The 20,816-nt window shown below is 32.0% G+C and overlaps 1 protein-coding gene and 1 long non-coding RNA gene across 3 annotated transcripts in view; one reads left to right on the top strand and one right to left on the bottom strand.

Moving 5' to 3' along the window:
- The window catches only part of LOC111419861 (histone cell cycle regulator-like protein), a 29,230-nt gene that overhangs the window by 7,937 nt on the left and 477 nt on the right, over nt 1-20,816 (top strand). The window contains exons 3-12 of one of the 2 annotated variants that reach the window (XM_071198810.1): nt 1,507-1,823; nt 7,895-8,182; nt 8,234-8,515; nt 8,794-9,116; nt 9,168-9,293; nt 9,354-9,534; nt 9,592-9,691; nt 19,965-20,228; nt 20,279-20,620; nt 20,680-20,771. In XM_071198810.1, coding sequence (XP_071054911.1) covers nt 1,507-1,823; nt 7,895-8,182; nt 8,234-8,515; nt 8,794-9,116; nt 9,168-9,293; nt 9,354-9,534; nt 9,592-9,691; nt 19,965-20,228; nt 20,279-20,620; nt 20,680-20,771 — 2,315 coding nt within the window. Of the gene's footprint in view, nt 1-1,506; nt 1,824-7,894; nt 8,183-8,233; nt 8,516-8,793; nt 9,117-9,167; nt 9,535-9,591; nt 9,692-19,964; nt 20,229-20,278; nt 20,621-20,679; nt 20,772-20,816 lie in introns of both variants that reach the window. The other variant, XM_071198811.1, reaches the window with a different exon arrangement.
- On the bottom strand, nt 16,816-20,016 carry LOC139431182 (uncharacterized). The gene is made up of 2 exons (XR_011641492.1): nt 19,812-20,016; nt 16,816-19,675 (listed from the first exon to the last, which is right to left on the bottom strand). It is a non-coding gene; the product is annotated as an uncharacterized lncRNA (long non-coding RNA).

Below are 20,816 nucleotides of genomic sequence, written 5' to 3'. Positions count from 1 at the left end.
GGATTATTCTTTTCTTTTTTACTTTCAACATGTTTTTACGATTAAACACACCTTTTCAACCTTATTTCTATGATAATGTTCTCATGATAAAACTTACTCACTTGGGATACTTTGGAGCATGTATTTTGTATGAAAGCAATAATTCTTACTCTACTGAAAATAAAACGAAACGGGTTTGTTAACTTTTCTCCTATTAGATCATTATCAATCAGCGAATCGGCAAATACTTTATTCAACATAATCTCTCTCTCACTGTATAGAACCATTCAAAATATAAACCTCATTTGATTTATACGAAGTTGAGTTTCGCAAAAAAAATTTTCCCTCATTATGAACGTTAAAATTTGCTTAATCGGTTATATCTAAAAAAACTGTTCAACCTACAACAAGAAAAATGTATTTCTGGAAAAAAAGTTTGTTAGCCGATAAAAAACATTTTACCAAAAAACAGTTTCTTATAAAAGAGTCGGAGCGCCAAGGTTGAATGACCCTGATATGTTACAACAGACAGCATTATATTAGCATCTGCAGTTAGTAGTAAATCATGGACCTTTATTGTTATCAAAATACAAACACACAGAAGGGGTACAAACCTGGTCTGCAACCTTTATCGTGTACGTCATGAATATTATTCATGCTGGAGGCATTATCGTCCAAAGCTCGTAACCCCGACAATTTGCAATAAAATACAGACATGAAAAAACATAAGCTCAAATCCCAAACAAATTCAACCTACTTAGTAGGTTGAATTTGTTCATTTTGGTAGTAATGGTAGTAATTTGTCCATTACTACCATCTATTAGTTAAATTTATCTTATAGATAAACCCATCCACTAGCCAATCAGAGCGCGTAAAATAGCCGTAACCACGGTAATAATCCCTTAGATAGCTTAACCAGAAGATGGTAGTAACGAGTCTTAGGTCCATTACTACCATCTTTTAGTTAAATTTATCTTATAGATAAACCCATCTACTAGCCAATCAGAGCGCGCAAAATAGCCGTAACCGTGGTAATAATCCCTTAGATAGCATAACCAGAAGATGGTGGTAACGAAAAATCCAGGGGTTAAGTTGTGGTTAAAATAAAGAATTAACAAGAAATGATAATTCAAGACTATATTAGAAACATGATATTCCAAAAACTTTTGTCGGCTAATTGTATGTTTGACGTCCTTGATCAAAATGACATTTGAAAGAAAAAGTAACACCAACTAATGTATTACAATGAAATAATTAGTTAAGTTAGGTAAAAGTCTGACTGAACTTTAACCACGACATTTTGACTAAATTAATACCAATTTATAATAATCTAATACATTAATATATTAATAGCAACACTCGGACTAAATTATGATATTAATACATATAAATGAAATTTAAAGTTGTAATGTATAAATAATAAAATAACAATAAAAGAAAATAATAAGTTTAAAGATTTTGAGTTTAGTTAATAATCTGTTTAAGTAACACTCTATATTATATTTATTCTTAAATCTATTTATTTAGCGTGTGTAAATGTGGTTCGATGGAGTTGCCAGGGTCATTTTCTTGCATCCGGAGGCGATGATAAGTTGGTAATGATATGGAAGTTAACTGGTGAAGGAAGCTCGACAATATTCGGCGGAGGCGGGAAAGTTAACATAGAAACATGGAAATGCGTTTTCACATTAAACGCCCACACTGGAGACGTCCTGGATTTAGCTTGGGCTTCTCACGACGGATGGTTAGCTTCCGGTAGTGTGGATAATACTATTATTATTTGGAACGCGCATAAATTTCCCGAAAAAATTGCTGTTTTAAAAGGACATACCGCAATGGTTAAGGTAAATCAAAAAAAAAGTTTCAGCTTTCATTCTTGGTGATGCATATTGTACCAATAACGGAGAGTGAAACCATATGGCTAATAACGTTTATTTGTATATTATAAATTATAAACAAGACGCAAAAATATAACGATATTTATATAAAAATTATATATGGCTGTGTTATTTATATAAAATAACACAGCCTTTAAAACATGTGCCAAACGAAGTTTAATAAATACAGAGTTTCAATGTTATAGCATAAAACAAATATATTTTTATTGCTGGGGATTGTATCTACAGACAAGATTTAAATTTAATGACAAAGACATCTGCAATTGATACCACTTCTCATATTTTCGTTTTAAAGTGTTTTTTTCTTATTTTTGTTGATATGAAGTACTATAGCAATATGCAATTTTTTTGTTACTTTGTTATTGAAAAATTAATCTCTACTCTACCTCGTATCGCATATCGATATCCGCCTGAAAAAAATCTAAGTAGAGGAGGCCCGTTTAAAAATTGCGCGACACATTTTATCAACCACAACAGTCGAGATAACGACTTTGACTGTCAACATTTATGAATTCAAGGACGAACTTTGACTATATAATTTCAGAAAAAATCACGTATGCAGTACAGACTAAATAATCTGAAACGTACATATTTGATTTTGATCAAAAACAATTTTATGTACTTCTATTCACTTTATCATTTAATCCAAGACTTATACTTATAGTAGGTTAGGCCTGCTTATGCAAAGGTATTATTATTGAAACGACAGTTTTTCAACAATACACGTCAACATACAGCCCTTTGCTTTTGAAAGGAAAATTTTCATTTGTCAATATATACTTTCTGCAGAACCGACAACTTTTTAAACTTTATAATTTATTTCATAGTGTCAACAGAAGTAAAAGCCATAATTTATGACAAATGGTACTCAAAATCAGCTTCATGCAGTGCGACTGTAAAGTAAATGATATAGGCGACAAAATCAATATCAAATTATGGATAAAAGTAGTAGTACCCTAGCCATGAGTAACGATGGTAACCAATTATTTTAAACAATTTCCTAAGTGTCAAAAATTAACTTAGTAAAACTTGTAGTTTCATAAAGCAAATCATTAATAAGTAGTACCGTAGCCATGAGTAACGATGGTAAACAATTATTTTAAACAAGGTGAAGTTGCAACACGAGCAAGTGTTGTAATCTGAGTGGATAACATCCATTATACGCAAGTTGAATACTATACTTTATCTACAACTATTTAATTTTGAAAAAAAATCAAAAAAAGGAAAAAAAATAAACTTGATAGACATTTCAGACATAACCACAATATAAGAAAGCTGTCATTTCTGTTAATATTTTATTTTTTGATTGGTAGGCCGTGTCAGAACTGTGGAATAATGGCTTCATTATTCAACACTTTGTCAGTCATGAGTAATGCGTGTCATTACCCGTCAAAAATCAAATGTATAATGAATAGATAATTCAATAGTTGTAGATAAATATTATTAAGTGTATTCTATGCATAGTGGCCCTTTTAAGGGACGTGTTGCAAAAAATATTTTCTTTCCAAAAAAAATTCTTTTTTGATATAATAAAATTAAAGAAAAATACAAAAAAGTTGAAAAGAAAGTCTTTAACCAAACTAAACCCCAAAAGATGACAATTAAAATCAAAAAAAAATTACATTTTATAAGAGTCGTTTCACCTATCCGGGGACACACTGTATATCGCCGAAATGCCAATAATGAAGAACAGTTTATATTATCAGGTTTCAATTTCTTCATAAGGAGCCACCCATTAACAACTAAAGTATTTATCAGAAATGAAAAGATTGGCCAGTACCACTTTCTAAGCCTCATTCGCGTTCTGCATACTGCAACTCTTCATCTAATTTATCCACCTTCCTTTATTATAGCTTGTTACCATTTCGAGCAGCTTTATGGCTCTATAAGACCTACTTTCTTTGCACCACCGAGTACTGCTGGACACAGACTTTCCTTGAATGTTGGTAGCCATGGTAACCACTCTATTATCTTTCCATTGAACAAGTAATACTTCATTACCTCCCATAAACCGGTATGTACATCTGCATGATTTATTCCAATACCTCGTATTGGGGAAAGGGCATTTTTCTGTTCGATTTGGGCGTATTATACCTGCTGCACATATTTTCTTCTCCTTCAGATAACAATGTACACCAACACGGGTAAAATAACTATCAAAGTAGATCTTGTTATATCCTTCATTTTCTCCAATTCCAGCTTTATTTATTAGGTCTAAACCGACATTTTCTCCAAGTCTAAACTTATTTTCATTTATTTTGGTACCTTTTACTGTATATACATCAAAGCTTACCATATACCCTTCACTTGTACACAGAGACCAATTTTTCAATCCAAATCTCATAGGTATCATTACATTATAATAAGGTATCATACTTTCATCTATGGATGTTTTTTCCAATCCACCATGTTTATTAAAGTTTTCATTAAGTTTTTCAACAAATGGTCTTAGTTTATACAATCTACCTTCAAAATTATTGTGAGTGTTATCGTTGAAGTGTATGTTTCGTAGACTTGTTTCAAATCTATTTAGTCGCATAATATTTTGTAAAATTTTTGGCACATCACCTTAGATCTTCCACAGCATTCGTTTGTTCGGGTATTTGACATATCTAGATGGTAACACACCACCTAACACTACATACAATTAATCAATGGTTACATGGATATTATTGTTTTTTTATTGGGCGTATATGTTTGTTTGATCCAGAATACTTTTGATTATAGCATCATCAAAAAAATAATTTGAAATAATCAAATGGATCTTCTGCTTGGTCGGCTTCTTTGGAATGTTTCCTGGGGTCGTATGAGACGTTGCAAGAACACAATGGAGTAGTATCTTCAAGTCAATTGCTCTTCTTTTGCCGCTTTTGATATGTTAAAGAGGGAGCGTTCTTCTCAAATGTACAAGTGGTAGAAGCTCTTCCTGATCAAAATCGTCATCAGATCCATGAAACTCAACATCACATTGTTGCTTTAGGATGCCTTTCGATAAATGGGTTATATCACCTACATGTTCATCATCAGATTTATCAATTGCTCTTAGACTACTTTTCTCGATGAGGTAACTGGATCTGATTAATGGCACTCGAGTTTTTCACAATTTCTTCTACAGGGTGTTTCACGTAACTGGTTCGTTAGAACTTTTTCAGGTTCCACTATTTGTAGAGATTTGAAATTTTGGTAGCATGGGTTGTTCATTCGGAACTTTCGATCTAAAATATTTTTAAGATGGCCGCCATTTCCGGTTTACCGGAAGTAGACCATAACTTCGCTATTTTAAATGGAATGCTATAGATTTTATTACACCGTTTAATTGTACGTAGAAAACTAGGTTGACTTTGATAAAAGTTATTGGTACCTAGCGTTTTTCGTTTTCGAGTTATTTTGGTTTTAAGCTTTTTTTGCTAAGTTTCACCATGCTCTTTAAAACTCCATATCGCAGTCAATGTTCATTGAAAAAAGATCTACGTTGGCACGATTACTCTTCAGATGTTATCAAATAGATTGTCATTTGCTGTATCGGAGTATCTTATACAGGTGGTCAAAAATTGAATTACTGTTTCTCCATATTCAATGGCGAGAAAATCGAAAATTTTAAATGGAATGCCCTATATTTTTTTAGCCTATCAGAAAGAGAATTTAATTTTCTACAAATTATCTATAAACATTCCCATACCTATTTATTGTAGTTTGCCTCATATTGCGAAATTTATTAAAACATGCAAGAAATGCAGGTTTTTTTATTAGAAAGCTATGGAATTTTGACAGTTTTTGGTCCATGTAAATTATTCCAAGGCCGATATTTGAAATTTATTTTGTATTGATGGCGAATGTAATAAACTTTTGGACAGGACGTGTCAAACACTTAATGAGAGATGGCTAACAAACCTAACGCCCATCACAAGAAAAATTTCAAAAAATTGATAAAGAATTCCTTAGTTCTGGATATATCGAGACCAAAAGAAATCGCATATTTCCAGTCACCAGTGATGAAGACAACGAAATAAATATTTTATCGTATTTTATTGCATTTCCAAATTCAATTTAATAACAAATTTATATTATAAATTTATATTTTTATTCAAATCTAATTTTTGTCATTAACTTTTTGTTTTAATAGTTTCATTTATTTGATCTTCTGTTTGTTATTTTTGGTAAGTAAAAGCTAGTAAACTAAACGATTATCAATCGTAGTTAATAGTACAAATAATAATAGAAATAAATTAAACAAAAAACTGTCAAAATGTCATGGCCTTCTAATAAAAATACAAACGGTTTCCTGCATTTCCTGCATGTTTTGATAAATTTACGAATGTGAGAGAAACTACAATAAATAGGTATAGGAATGTTTATACATAAATTGTAGAGAATTAAATTCCCTTGTGTGCAGGCTAATTAAATGTGGGGTGTTCCATTTAAAATTTTCGACTTTCTCCCCATTGAATATGGAGAAACGGTAATCCAATTTTTGACCAGCCTGTAGATGATACTCTGATACAATATATGACAATCTATTTGAGAGCATCTGAAGAGTAGACGTGCCAATTTAGAGCTTTTTTCACAACCACACAAATTGCCGTTTTTTTTTCTAATATGACGTTTAAGTAACAAATGCGGCCCATAAGTAGAGCAGCAAATGCATAATAGGTGGCACCAATTATCAATTAATTAAATTATAAAATATAATTATGACGTCCCTCTTAAGGGAAACTGTGCACTAATAGGTTAAAATGGTAAATTTGTCCGAAACAATTGAAATTCTATGTATGATTGGAGTTGGGGATTGAACTCGAACTCAAAAAGAAGTAGTTAACCTCTTTAATACAACATATCCTGATCGCTAACTCATTAGCCAAAGTGGGTATGTACGAGATTTCTCGAAGTCTGGCTGATCAAATGTTTCAGGAGGTTCAACAAAACCATATTGGGTCGAATCTCACTGTTAGTAAATCAACTGTGTAACGATTTTGCATCAACGAGGAAGACTTCGACAAAAACATAATTATTTCCGATGAGGCAACATTTACATTGAGTAGACAAGTAAATCGAAAAAATTGTGGGTATTGGGCTACCCAAAATCCAAAGATCAATACTATTTGGTGCAGAAGAGTACCGAATGCTAACCTGGGCTTTTACTTTTTGATGAAACTGTAATTGGAGGGGGAGATATTTAGATTTTTTACAAAACGATCTCATTCTGTCCATATCGGCCAGATTTCCCGATAATGTTGACCCAACTCAATTCCAACGACAGTTATTTCTCGAATAGGACGGCGTCACCACATTATGCCGTCTTGTTCGAGCTTATTTAAACCAATTATTTCCCAATCGATGGATTGGGAGAATATGGCAGATTTTATTCTGCTGGACTTCTTTTGGTGATATCTGAAGGAGGAACTATATATGAAGTTTACACCACTAGACTAAATACTTTGGATGAACTAATAATCAGAATACGAGAAAAAATTCAGAAAAATCGAAGAATACAAAAATCGTTTAAGTTACTGTCAAGCTGAGTTAATTTTAATTTTTTATTCATTCAATTAATTTATTCATTTCATTTGTTATTTATTATTAAAACGATTGTTACTCATGGCTATGGCTATTTTATTGCTATATGAAATAAATTTCTGAAATAACTCGTTTAAAAATAATGGAAAAAATTTTACATCTACATTAATTAACTATACAAAACTTAAATCTTTAGACCCGTTTCAGGGACTTATCCATAAACTGTATATAATGATTTTATCCCCTATAACTAATTGTAAGTGAAAAATAATAATTCGCCAAGATGTATTCTAAATGGAAAGATCAAGCCGTGCAACCTCTCTCAATTTTAATTTATGAATTTCAAAGACATACCAAAAAGTTCTTAAACGCCACTTGTATGGAAGACCCTGTATAAAGGAATTTAAATATCAAAAAACTGATTTTTCGTTTATAAATATATTTTGAACTTTCTTTATGAATATTAAAATTATTTGATAAATAATACATTTGTTTTTATTTAGGGAGTGACATGGGATCCGGTTGGAAAATATATAGCAAGCCAATCTGATGATAAAACATTAAGAGTTTGGAGGACCGCTGACTGGACTCAACAAGAAATTGTTTCTGATGCCTTTGCAGAGTGTTCAGCGACAACCCACGTTTTAAGACTTTCTTGGTCACCTGACGGACAGTATTTAGTATCAGCGCACGCAATGAATGGAGGTGGACCAACAGCGCAAATTATAGAACGGGATGGTTGGAAACAAGACAAAGATTTTGTTGGACATAGAAAAGCTGTTACCTGTGTGGTAAAGGACTTTTATTTGAAAAAATTCATAAAATTTTGATATTTATTGTAGAGATTTAATTCAAATATATTAAAAAAATTTTCTCCTGGAAGTCCAAAACCTCAACAGTATTGTTGTTGCGCGATTGGTTCGCGAGATCGGTCAATAAGCGTTTGGTTAACCTCTTTAAAACGACCTCTAGTTGTTGTTAAAGACGTTTTTGACGATAGTGTTTTGGATATATCTTGGAGCAGCAATGGATTATATTTATTGGCTTGTTCATGGGATGGAAGTGTTGTCTGTATTATATTTACTTCTGAAGAAATTGGTGTTCCACTTTCAACAGCAGAAAAGGTGATAAAAAAATTATAAATTTTCTTATCTCATTTTCAAAGGTTTTAAATTTAGCATTTCTTTTAGGGCCACTTTTACCATCTTCATGTTCAGCTTACCAGAAGATTGTTGCCAAAATATATCTGTTAACCTATCTCATTAGCTAACTGCTGGATTTATCTATCAGATGAATTTAATAAGTGGTGGTAAAAGTGGCCCCTAAGTCAAATAATTATTACATTCAAATTTATTACATTTATGATAAAAAGATTACGATTTTCTTTTATTGTATTTTATAGAACTCTTTGTATGAAAGAATGTATGGTAAATCTCTTCAAAGAAATTTGCTCAATCAAAGTTTTTCTGGTAGTCAAATTATTGAAAATCCAGAGATATTATGTGCCATGGAAGAAGTGAATACTGCTGAGAGAAGATCACAGGAAGTGCCAATGGAAGAAGATGAAGCACCGATATTTGTAAATACTCCCATACAAGAAGAATTAAACACCAGTAGTGTTTTAGTCCCAGTAAATCAACAAGTTGAAACTAGATTACCTAGTGGAAAACGTCGAATAACACCAATGTTTTTAAAACCAGCACCGTCCACAGCAGTAGCTTCAAAGTAATGTAATTAAAATATAATGATTTAAATTAAGTTTTTTTTATTATTTAGGGAAACAACTGAAGCTCCTACTATAAATGAAACTTCACAGTTTAGTAGTTCATCGCCTTCTAAAAGTAAGATTGTTGTTGTTCAAGAAAGTTCAATGGAAAAACCGAGTCAACCTTTACAAAAAAGGTATAAAGCATTCTTGAAAATGTTTTTCTTTAATTTTAAAAATATATTATTCATTGTTAGTGAAACCGCGATTGTAAATAAAGTAATGTCGTCATGTCCGCCAGGGATGCAAATTAATCAATTATTGTGTTCAGAAGTGCCTGGTGATCTTCCAATTGTTAAATTTATTGATCTCATGGAACCTTTAAAAATGCCTGCAGGAAAATCTGTCATGAAACGAAGTAGTAAAATGAAGATACAGGTAAGAAATTGAACTTGCATGATGAACGATATAGTCTTTTAAAAACTTAATTTTTAGGTAACTAATTCTTGCCAATCAGTTTCAAAAGGGACCTTATCTAGACTGGAAGTTTTTAAAAACGAAGAAGATAAACAGCCAATTTGGGAAACTTACATAGGTAATTATTCCATAACAATTCTCAGGTCGGTATACTAAAGCATTTGAATCATGAAACACTAAAATTATATTGGTTACGCCAATGTTGATTATTTAGTCTGATTTATCCGAAACGTCAAATAGTGTTTCATAGACGCCCGCCATAACCCGGAAAATTCTACTTTCAGTTTTATTTGTAATAAAACCGGGTGTGAAAGCCAACGAACTTATATTTTTGACACTGACTCTATATATGTTTCGATATTATTACTTCTTTCGGTGTCAATTTCAACTTTTATCTATAGGGTAAAATGAGTAGTGTTCATCAAGTTGTTTCAGTTTCTAACTGGTTGGAAAACGATATGGTTTATATTTCGTACAAAAAATGATCTACTATTACGCAATTGAAATCTTTGTTACTTTTGATTTTTATTTAATATAACTGTAGCATATGATGAACTTAACATCCACGTTCTAAATGTGTTTATCCATAATGTTCATGACATTGTTCACATTTACGCTTGATATGAAACTATTACAGCAAGAACTATACAAATTTTTAGATACTAGAAACTAGAAGGATCTGGATGTATCTAGAAACATCTTAAATGTCTAAGAAATGAAAGTTATATTATAACTTACAGTGTATTTTAAGTAAAAAATAAAATATAATAACGTGTTTTCCATTAAGAGTTGTTATTAATATAACGATTTTTTACTGATCATATTATTATTACAACATACAGTATGTCCCCGGATCGAGTTACAAAGAGGAAAAAAAAATTTATTACTGATTTTTTAAACTTATCTCAGCATAAATAATGCGTCGGATATGTTCAAACCACTAAATCGGACGAACTTTATTATTCCCATTTTTATATAAAAATTATACTTTTTCTAAATTAAAAATTTTTCAAGTTCAATTTACGATATGTAACCATAAAAACCAATAAAATAAAATAAAAGTTACAACTTATGTTAGTGAAAAATGTATATTTTTCAAATTTCCACTCAGATTACAACACTCGCTCGCTTCGCTCGCTCGTGTTGCAACTTCATCTTCGTAGGTAACAGCCGCCATTATACGCTTGTTGAATAATATACTATTAAATGTAAATTTATGTAATAACTGTGAGTAATAAATATTATTTATTTGTAAGTGAACAAATCCTCATTCAAACAAATGCCCTCCTAATTCGGCACACATTTGAAGACGAGTTCTAAATTCTTTATAAGAATTACGAATTTCCGCCACTGGTAGAGTATTCTATCGCATTAATTATTCTTCACTGCAAACAATTTGTTTCAATCATCCCCAAAAATAAAAATCCATAATTGTAAGATCAGGGCTACGTGCTGGCCATCAAATAGGACCATTTCGTTCAATCCATTTTTGACGAAATTGTAAATTTAACCATTTGGCACAATGTGTGAATGGTAAGCTGGGCAACTGTATTGCTGAAAGTACATTGACCGTATAAAATTTAAGGGTAGGGTAAACGCACCAGTGTTTGACCTGTTAAGGAATTTTAATGTCAGTGTTTGACCGAGCCATATTATTTTTCTTGTAGATCCCTCTGCCTTTACATAAAATGATCAAAATATGATCAAATACACATCTGATTCATTTAAAGTTACTTACCCTACATATAAAATATAACATCATGAAGTAATATTTTTTTAAAATTAAAAAGGAAAACGGTATTTCGCATTTAGTGTTTGACCACTTTGATTACATTAACAATAATATCTTGTCTTTGACCTTAAAACCGTCAATTTTTGACCTATTCTTAATATAATATTCATTTTCATTATTTTTCCATACTATTTTGTTCACAAAAAAATGTTTATATTTTTTGACTCTTTAAGAACAACTTTTAAAACAGGAGCAAAATGCTCTTGACTTAACTTTTCATCCAAATTTTGTGTTTTCCAACTGGGTTTTTGTAACAGGAAACCCCCTATCTGTTGAATGAAACAACCATTCAACCAGCACTTTTTCTTCATCAGTATTTAAAAATGTTGGTGGGCCCATTTTTCTCTGCACTAGTGTTTTTCCTTTTTCTTTATAAATAAGATTTTACTTTGGAACGTTAAACATCTTGGCTGCTTCTTCATAAGACCACTACTTCTTACATCGAGAGTGTTTTGAAGATCTTCTTCACTATTTTTAAACTTAGGCTTCGTTGTCATATTGGTACTGAAACAATGTTAACCTGATTCATGTTTGCTAAATTTTCAATTTTTTGATAATTGACCAATATAAGAGTCAGCGTTTGACCAACCTTTTATCCTTTTAATTTTACAGATTCATTATTGCTTAAGTGCGGTCAATTACTTTTATTGTTATAAAAAAGGTTTAAAAAAATAGAAAAGACTCAAACATTTACACTTATATTTATATTACGCTTAAATATTTATAAAATTTAAAATCGATAAAAAACTCAGTTTTGAATGTTTGTGTCCTATAAATGACCAAAAGAGGAACCAGTAATTGACCGCATATTTAAACTGATTGTATCTTATTTTTAAAGTATAAAAGTTTTGGTCAAATACTAAACAACTTAAACGGGAAAATATGAAGTTTTAAAAACAGGTATTACACATTTTTCCACTTTATTAATCAAATATAAATCCTTGTGAGATTATAAAACAACCAATTTCTAGTATTTGACCGTTTGGTCAAACACTAATTTTTAATTAAATTTAGAACTACCAGTCATTGACCGGCTTTATTTCAACAAATAATTAATTAAAGCGGTATTTTTTTAATATAACCAATAGAAAACATTATTAGATCACTGGCAAACAAAAAAAAACATCATACATGCAAAAACGGCTGAATAGTACTACCCTGTTTGGGTGAATTTCTAAACATAAAAATTATGCTGTTTAGCACGATGCGAATAGGCCGGCAGTTAGCGCGAAATTAAACAACAAAAACTGAAGAACGGTATGGTCGTGGACCTTTTTGTGTACTAGGGGGTGGAGAGGAGACTGGTGGCTATTTATGGATATATTTATATTTTTTTAGATATTCCTTGGATCCTTATTTTTTACAAAAACGGTCAAACACTGACCAACGGTCAATTACTCGCGTTTTACCCTAATTGGATTTACATCGCTCCAATAACGACAATGCTGGGAAGAAACAATGTCATTTGTTGAAAAACTATCTGAAAAGCAGCGTCTTCCTCATTTAGTCTCTTTGTCTGCCTCTTGATGGATAATAAAGAACCCGTTTCCAAAAATTTTTTCATAAGTTTACGAGCCCCAACATGAGATATTTTTGTGTCTGGATATTTTTGCTGGAATTTTTGTATAACTACACGAAAACATGATTCACTAGTACCATAGCACAGTACTAAATAAATTCTCTCTTTCACGGTTAACATCGCATGAAAATACTTAATCTCACCAACGTAAGTTGTAACTTTTATGGTTTCTATGGTTACATATCATAAATTGAACTTGAAAAATTTTCAATTTAGAAAAAAGTCCAATTTTTACAACAAAATTGGAATAATTAGTTAACTTTTATAGTTAGAGTATAAAATATATAGTTTGAACATATGCGACGCATTATTTATGCTGAGATAAATTTCAAAAATCGGTAACAAAAATTTTTTTCCTCTTTGTAACGCGATCCGGGGACATACTGTAGAGTTCAATCTCTACCATTAATTGTGAAATATAATATCACCTGGCAAATGTCCAGCGCCCCTATTGCTCTTGCAAAAAGTCATTCCGTTTAGAAAATTTTTCATCACAGTTTCGCACATGTCTGAGACGTTCGTTTTAATGTACTAACGCACGGTCGCTTTAGTAATGTTAAAAAATTTATTACCTTATTCATATAAGGTAATATAAAATTTCTGTGGAAACTACCTTAATAAAGACAACCTTAATAAAATTAATAGAAACCATCAATATTTTTTTTTCTTGCAATTGAATCCTGGATATAACGGCGGCTCTATGAGACGTAAACAATAGAGTTGACTTCCGCAGAAATACCCTGAAGGGTGGTCCAGGAGAAGAGAGGGGGGGGGGTTAGTGGACAGCAGGGGCTAATTAATTGTAGTCCCACACTCCCGGCCGAAATACGATTTTTCCGACTCACGAACTATAGGCGCCATCAGTAGGCCGGGGTGCCGAAGGCATTTTCCCCTCCTCTGCGAAAAAAAAAAAAAGAAAAAATATATATATATATATACGAGCCCTAACAACTATATATTGGGACATAATAGAATTTATATGTAATTAACAACAATTAAACAGATTATTTTGTTTTAATACATTTTTAAAATTAATATCATTCAATTAGACAATTAACAACAATTTTATCTTATGAACAACACAAAAACAAAATACATATCCTATTACTTCTAATTAAACTAGAAAAATGTAAATTTTGCCTGACAAGTAAATATTGGGACATTGCACGATTTTGTATTTCTAATATGGAATAACATCGCCCTTAGATTTTATAACCGCTTGACTTCGGTTGGGCATTGAATTCACTAAGGTTCTACACTGTTCAGGAGTAAATCCATCCCAAATTTGCTTTATTTTGGCTTTAATTATTATTATTTAAGTTCTGGCAATGTCCGTTGTGGGTTGTTCCTCAAAGTTTGTTTTATTTTGTGCCACACTGTTTCAATTACATTCAGATCTGGACTGTTGGTAGGCCAATACAGGACATTAATATTTTGATCGCCAACCACTTTTTTGTAGTTTTGGCCGTATGACAAGCCACGCCATCCTGCTGAAATATGTAATTTTCGCCAACATTTAACTGCACGATACTTGGTAGTATGCTGTTTTGTATTATTTGTTGATATTTTGCGGCGTTCACGGTGCTATCAATAAATTCAAAGCATCGTTATCCTGAAGCTGTCATACCAAATGATTACTCCCTTCGGAAATTTTACACAACGTTTTAAACAATCTTTATGAAATGCGTCATGTTTATTGCAAATTTCGATTTATCGCTGAATATTATCCTGGAAAAGTCTTCTGCTGACTTCTCTCATGTGAGCCTGGCTTTATGTTGTTTTTCTTCATTTTTTAATTATTGCTTGTAAGTAAACCTCGTAAAACTTTAATCCACTTTTAAGAATCCATTTGCGACAGCATTCCCTTGATATATTTAATCCAGTTTAATTATTCCATTCAGCGGTAACTTGTCTTAAAATATTTCATCGTCCTTTTTTGCAGATTTTTACAAGTATTCTTTTATTTCTATCAGAAACTAACTTTGGATGACCTGAACTTTTACCCTTTTTTTCTAAAATTTGCCCAGTTTCTCCATAATGTTTAATTACTTTCCACGCTGTGCTTTTAGGAATATTAAGTTCGTCTGCCTTTTCACGTATTGTTTTATTGTGGCAATAATTTTTAATCACTAATTCACGGATTTTTGCATCTGTACAGATACCACGCACCATTTTAATTGATAAATACAGATTTACTCAACAGCAACAATGTTACAAGCTTTAGAACAAACCGACAATTTAACATTTCATTTTATCATAATCATTATATTCATTATCCACGGGTAGCCATCTTGACCAGACTACTAATAATTATTTGAAACGTTAAAAGTTCAAAAAACGTGAATTTAATTCAATTTTTTAGGAGTTTCTAAATGTTTGACATTAAAAAAACCTAAACAAATTCCCTTTTTCGTATGATTTAAGCATAAATTAATTAATTTTCCTAAAGAAAACGACGTTTTATAAAACTGACATTCAGGTTAATTATGCCACTCGCTACGCTCGTGACATAAACTTAACCTTCGTGAATAATAGCCCTCATTATATGCTCATATAATAATATACTATTATTATTAATAAAATTTTCTTTGTAAATAAATGAATTATATACTCAAAATCAAATGGTTTTTCATTATAATATGGAATATTATCATGCTCATAAATAACAATCTATAAAATTCAGTTTACAGGTAGTTTCCACAGAAATTTTATACTACCTTATGTGAATAAGGTAAAAAAAAATTCGCAAAAGCCTTATGTCAAAAAAAGGCAAAAAATGTGAAGAAATGGTGCGTAAATGGCTTGAAATTATTGAGACATTCTATAATATTAAACAGTCAAAAACTCATTTTAAATAAGATTAGAAAAAATATTACTAATGGAAATTAAGAAACGATTTTTACATCGAATTTTAACTAAATTCTTTAACTTTACGAAGATATACAGTACAGAAACGTATTTTAAAATCAAGAAACAATTTTTTTCACTTGTTAAAGTTCAATTATTTTATTTTAATGAATATATTTGACTATTTTTGTTCGAATCCAAGGCGCGCTCGACTTTAAGCTAGCGTCGGGCGCCCGGCACTTCAGGGTTGAAGAGACGACAAGGCCAGTCTCTGATTCTTCGGCCGTACTCAGCAAAGCGACGAGGGATTTGTTTTCTGTCTTTTACGCCATGTAGCAAATAAGGCTGGGGCGATAGTACATGACAGAGTTACAGCTTGGGGCATTTTTTATCCGACACCCTGTATAAAGAGAATTTATAAACAAGATAAGGATTAGTGTAAAAAACAAGGCGAATCCGAATCGATCGAAACCGCTTTTAAACGAGACCAATAAAGTATCACGTCTGGATTATTGGCTATCATATGTGAATGTGGATGTTTTATCGTTTGAGGATTTAATGAATTACATCCAGATTGATGAAAAGTGGTTTTTATCACTAAATTGAACCAAAAAATCTATCTCCTGTCGGATGAAATTAAACTATGTCCTCAAGTGTAAAGTAAGTCAAACATGACCAAGGTGATGTTTTTAGCAGTTGTTATCCGACCGCGGTGCGATCGTTACCATAAGCAGCACTTTGATAGGAAAATTGGAATATGGCCATTTATTATACAATATGTAGCCTCGCAAACTAGCATGTTTGTAACGATGTTTACAAGCGTATGTGAATAAATGGATTAACTAATTTCGGCAATTAAAGAAAAATGAAGAAATTCAGTAAATTTTTAGAAGTTATAGATAAAGCTAGAAACAGGCCCAGAATTTTTCCACAGCCAAACAAAGGTATAAAAATTACACTATGAAATATTTCTTTGAGTTAATGATAGCCAAATAACGTTAAGTATCAGTTCTCGAAGACTCTCTTATTTTTTTTAAAGAAAGTATAAAAGAACTCATAGAAAAAATATGTAAAAGAATACATTAATTCATTTCCCTGGGTAGAATGTCAATATTGTCGAGCCAGCACTAATAAAGAATAACAAACAGGATCTAACTAAAAATTTTTGAATTGTGTAAGGATCATATCATATCGTTTGACTTGGAAAATGTGTATGTACTGCCAAACGTATCAAAGTTTTACTACAAATGTAAATTCAGTGTTTATAATTTAACTACACAATGCTCTAAAAATAAGAAAACATATTGCGCTGTTTCGCATGAATTGATATGTGGAAGAGCAGGAAATCACATTTCTAGTACTCTACCGAAAATTTTGGACCAAATTGTTACAGTTTTTAAGAAATTAAAAATTCCTGTTGATAATTCAGTAGCTTTTAGAAGGAAATCAGTCATTGAAGATAGTGTTTAATTTCGTGATAAACCGTTATAAAGTTCCCTGTAAGATGCCATTAATGATTTTAGTTCACGTGGAAATTTTGCAGCTCGTTCCTCATCAGGATCACGTTGTTCAAAATGATTACTTAATTTCCTGGCAAGATAAAGACCTTTAATTAGAGTTGCATTTAAAATGGGAGGATCTTCTTCGTCATTATCGCTATGTTCTCTGTCATGATGCTTTTATCAACTAATAATTCCTCTATATTGGCAAATGACAGATCATCCACCAATTGTATGTATGGATATCAGGATCTTTGCTTTTGACACATTTTGGCCAAATATTGTTTCAACATGAGTTCAAGGTTGACGGCTTTAAGTCAACTAACGCTAACACAAAAGAAGTTAGTAACAATTGGTGTCCCTCAGGGATCAATTTTGGCACCTTTGCTGTTTTTAGTATATATAAATGATTTTGTTTCAAATACAACTAATTCAGATATAATTATGTATGCCGATGACACAACAATGGTTAATTTTGGATATTGCTACAATACTACACGTTCATTGGCGGATGTCGCTCTCTCCGAAGCCGAAACATGGTTTCACTCAAATAGGCTCGAATTAAATACCGATAAAACAACAGTAGCTACCTTCTCGCTGCGACCCAAGACTGACACGCGGAACCCTGACAGTGTAATATTTTTGGGCTTGATCCCAAATTAATCTGGGACAAGCATGTCGATTATGTATGCAATAAACTTTGCAATAATATATATCTGCTGCGTGTATTAAGTAATAACGTGTCCAGTCAAACCCTAAAATGTGTTTATTTTTCATTGTGCCAGAGCTTGATGACTTATGCGCTCCTGGTCTGGGGTGGTGCACCATGTAGCGACAGAGTTTTTGGACTACAAAGGAGGGCAATAAGAATATTGGATAATTTAAAATACATGGATGATTGCCGTATGTCCTTTACAAACCATAACATACTGACCTTCCCGGCATTCTACATTTTGGAATGTGTAATATATGTAAGGCGAAATCTCGACGACTTTATTGGTCATGACACTTTATCGAACTAGAAACGGTACCCAACTGAGACCGACCTTTTGTAGACGAAGTCAGTGCCATTTTAAATTTCTTGGAGTAAAATTCTATAACAAAGTACCGAACGACATTGCTCGGTTGCCTCCTGAACTGTTCAAGAATAAAATTAAAACTTTTTTTAATTCGGAAGGCCTACTATTCGTACTCAGAGTATTTGTGCGACACCATACACTTGCGTGACTTTGGTGGTTAATGTTAATGTTTTTGTTCTGTAAACAACTGGACGTTCGATGATTTTTTTTGTTAAGTACTAAAGTTAAGACTGCTGACGTATTTATATAAATATTGTTGATATTTATACTAAATAAATTTGAATTTGAACACAACTTGATTAATGCAGTCCATACTAGAAAATTTTTTCCACACATTAATGACTGTTAAATCCTCATTATGGACTATGGTTTGTCTAATACGTATTGGAATGAACGTTTTATGTAGTACATTTTAAAAGTAGCAACGATTCCTTGGTCTAGGTGTTGTATTAAGGATGTAGTATTAGGCGGAAGAAAGCAAAATTGCACATTTGGGTGCTCCAAGACCGGATGGCCAGGTGCATTGTCTAGAATTAAAAGCACTTTAAATTTTAGACATTTTGCATTCATTTAGAGTCTAACTTCTGGGATGAAGTATTTCTGGAACCATTCTGTAAAGATTGCACTGGTCATCCAGGCCTTTTTGTTTGCTGTCCAGTGAATTGGCAATTTATTGACATCTACACCTTTCATCGAGCGTGTCTTAAAGCAGTGGTTTTAACATACGTTCTCCTGAAGCATTGGAACAAAACAACCATGTTACACGGTGCTTTGATACTTTAAAACCATCAGCAGTTTTCTGAAATTTTGCAACATAAGTTCTGCTCGGTATTTTTTCCAAAAAAGGCCACATTCATCTACATTCCAAAATTGTTCTGGGATGTATCCTCCATCTTCAATAACTTTTCTAAGTTTTTCAGGAAATTCTTTGGTAGCTAATTCATCTGCAGACGCAGTTTCTCCCTTAATTTTTATATTGTGGAGAGCATGTCGTTTAAGAAAACCTGTCCTCCAACCTGTACTTGCCTCAACTTCAACTTCTTTAATACGTTTATAGATTCTTAATGCAGTTTGCATCTACTGGTATTCTTTTTTGTGATTTATCTTCAATCCAAATTACCAAAGCTTTTTCCATCTTCTTTTTGACTATATCTTATGTATGACGATGATTTAGCACTTATTTTCGTTCCAGAACATACCGATTTTCTGGTCGCAGTTTAATTTTTCTTGATCGTTCTTATAATAGCTTCATGAATACCAAAATGCTTTCCTACAGCCTTTGCACCTTGTCCTGTTGCAAGTTGATCTAAAATTTTAATTTTAATATCTAAACTGATCGCCTTCCTCTTTTATTACTGGTGAATTATGTGACATTGTGTTAATGCTACCAAAATATCTTTCATATTAATAATGCAAAGATTAGAAAGTTATTTAAAACTTACCTGTCATTGAGTTAATTAATCTATACGAGCATTTAAGTTGAAATCGCCATTTTGACAAATAATATTATTTTGAAGTTACTCAAAAGTTATGATATTAAATCCAAAAAAAATTGACCTTAATTTCGAATTTTCTGATCTTTTTTTTTATTTTAGGATCCGCTGTAAGATGTATAGAAGGAAATAGGAAACTAATAGTAGCTTGTTGCGAAGATCTCAGCATTAACACATATCTTATAACATCAGGAGCTAAACCATTACCACCTCTTTTAATAGAAGACGTAGTCGCTGCTTTAAGTCTTTCTGAGACTGGAAATTGTTTGGTTTTAACAAAAACCGGTTTGATGCATATGTGGAATTTAGAACAAGGCAAATCAGTATTAAATCGAATATCAGTGAGGAGTTTACTTTCCAATAAAGGTTCTATTCAATTTGTTATAAATTTTTATAATTTAAACATTTTTTTATAGCAAACGTTTCAAATTGTATCTTATCCTCGGAAAAACCTCTTTTAACGCTAAGCGATGGAAGAGCTTATATGTACAGTTTAGATTTAGGAACATGGATACTTCTTACAAACCCTTTAGATCCATTGAGCAGATCAAGTGGTGCTTTAACCAAAGGCGTTTTGCATAATTTACCTTTGGCGTCGTTGCAAAAAGGGATGCCTTCTCATCTACAAAACGAGGCGCTTCCTTCTGGGGTTACCCTAAGCTTCCTTGAGGCTCAATTAATATCCAGTTCGGTTTTACGATCTGCGACAGAGTTTAGACATTGGCTTCTGGCAACCGTTAATCATCTGCTTGAAAAAGGTTTTCTTAGAATATTACATTTTCAAAATCGATCAAAACTATCTTTTTGCTTTATTTAGGTCCTGAATGCAGATTAAGATCAATTCTTGATGATCTTATAGGCCCTATACATTCCTCAAGTAAAGAATCATCACAAAAATATGATATAATGGTGAGTTTGATACAAAAAATTATCAATATATTTTATTCTAATTGT

This window comes from Onthophagus taurus, chromosome 1 (assembly GCF_036711975.1).
Source record: "Onthophagus taurus isolate NC chromosome 1, IU_Otau_3.0, whole genome shotgun sequence".
Taxonomy (NCBI): domain Eukaryota; kingdom Metazoa; phylum Arthropoda; class Insecta; order Coleoptera; family Scarabaeidae; genus Onthophagus; species Onthophagus taurus.
This window is presented reverse-complemented; position numbering and strand designations above follow the sequence as displayed.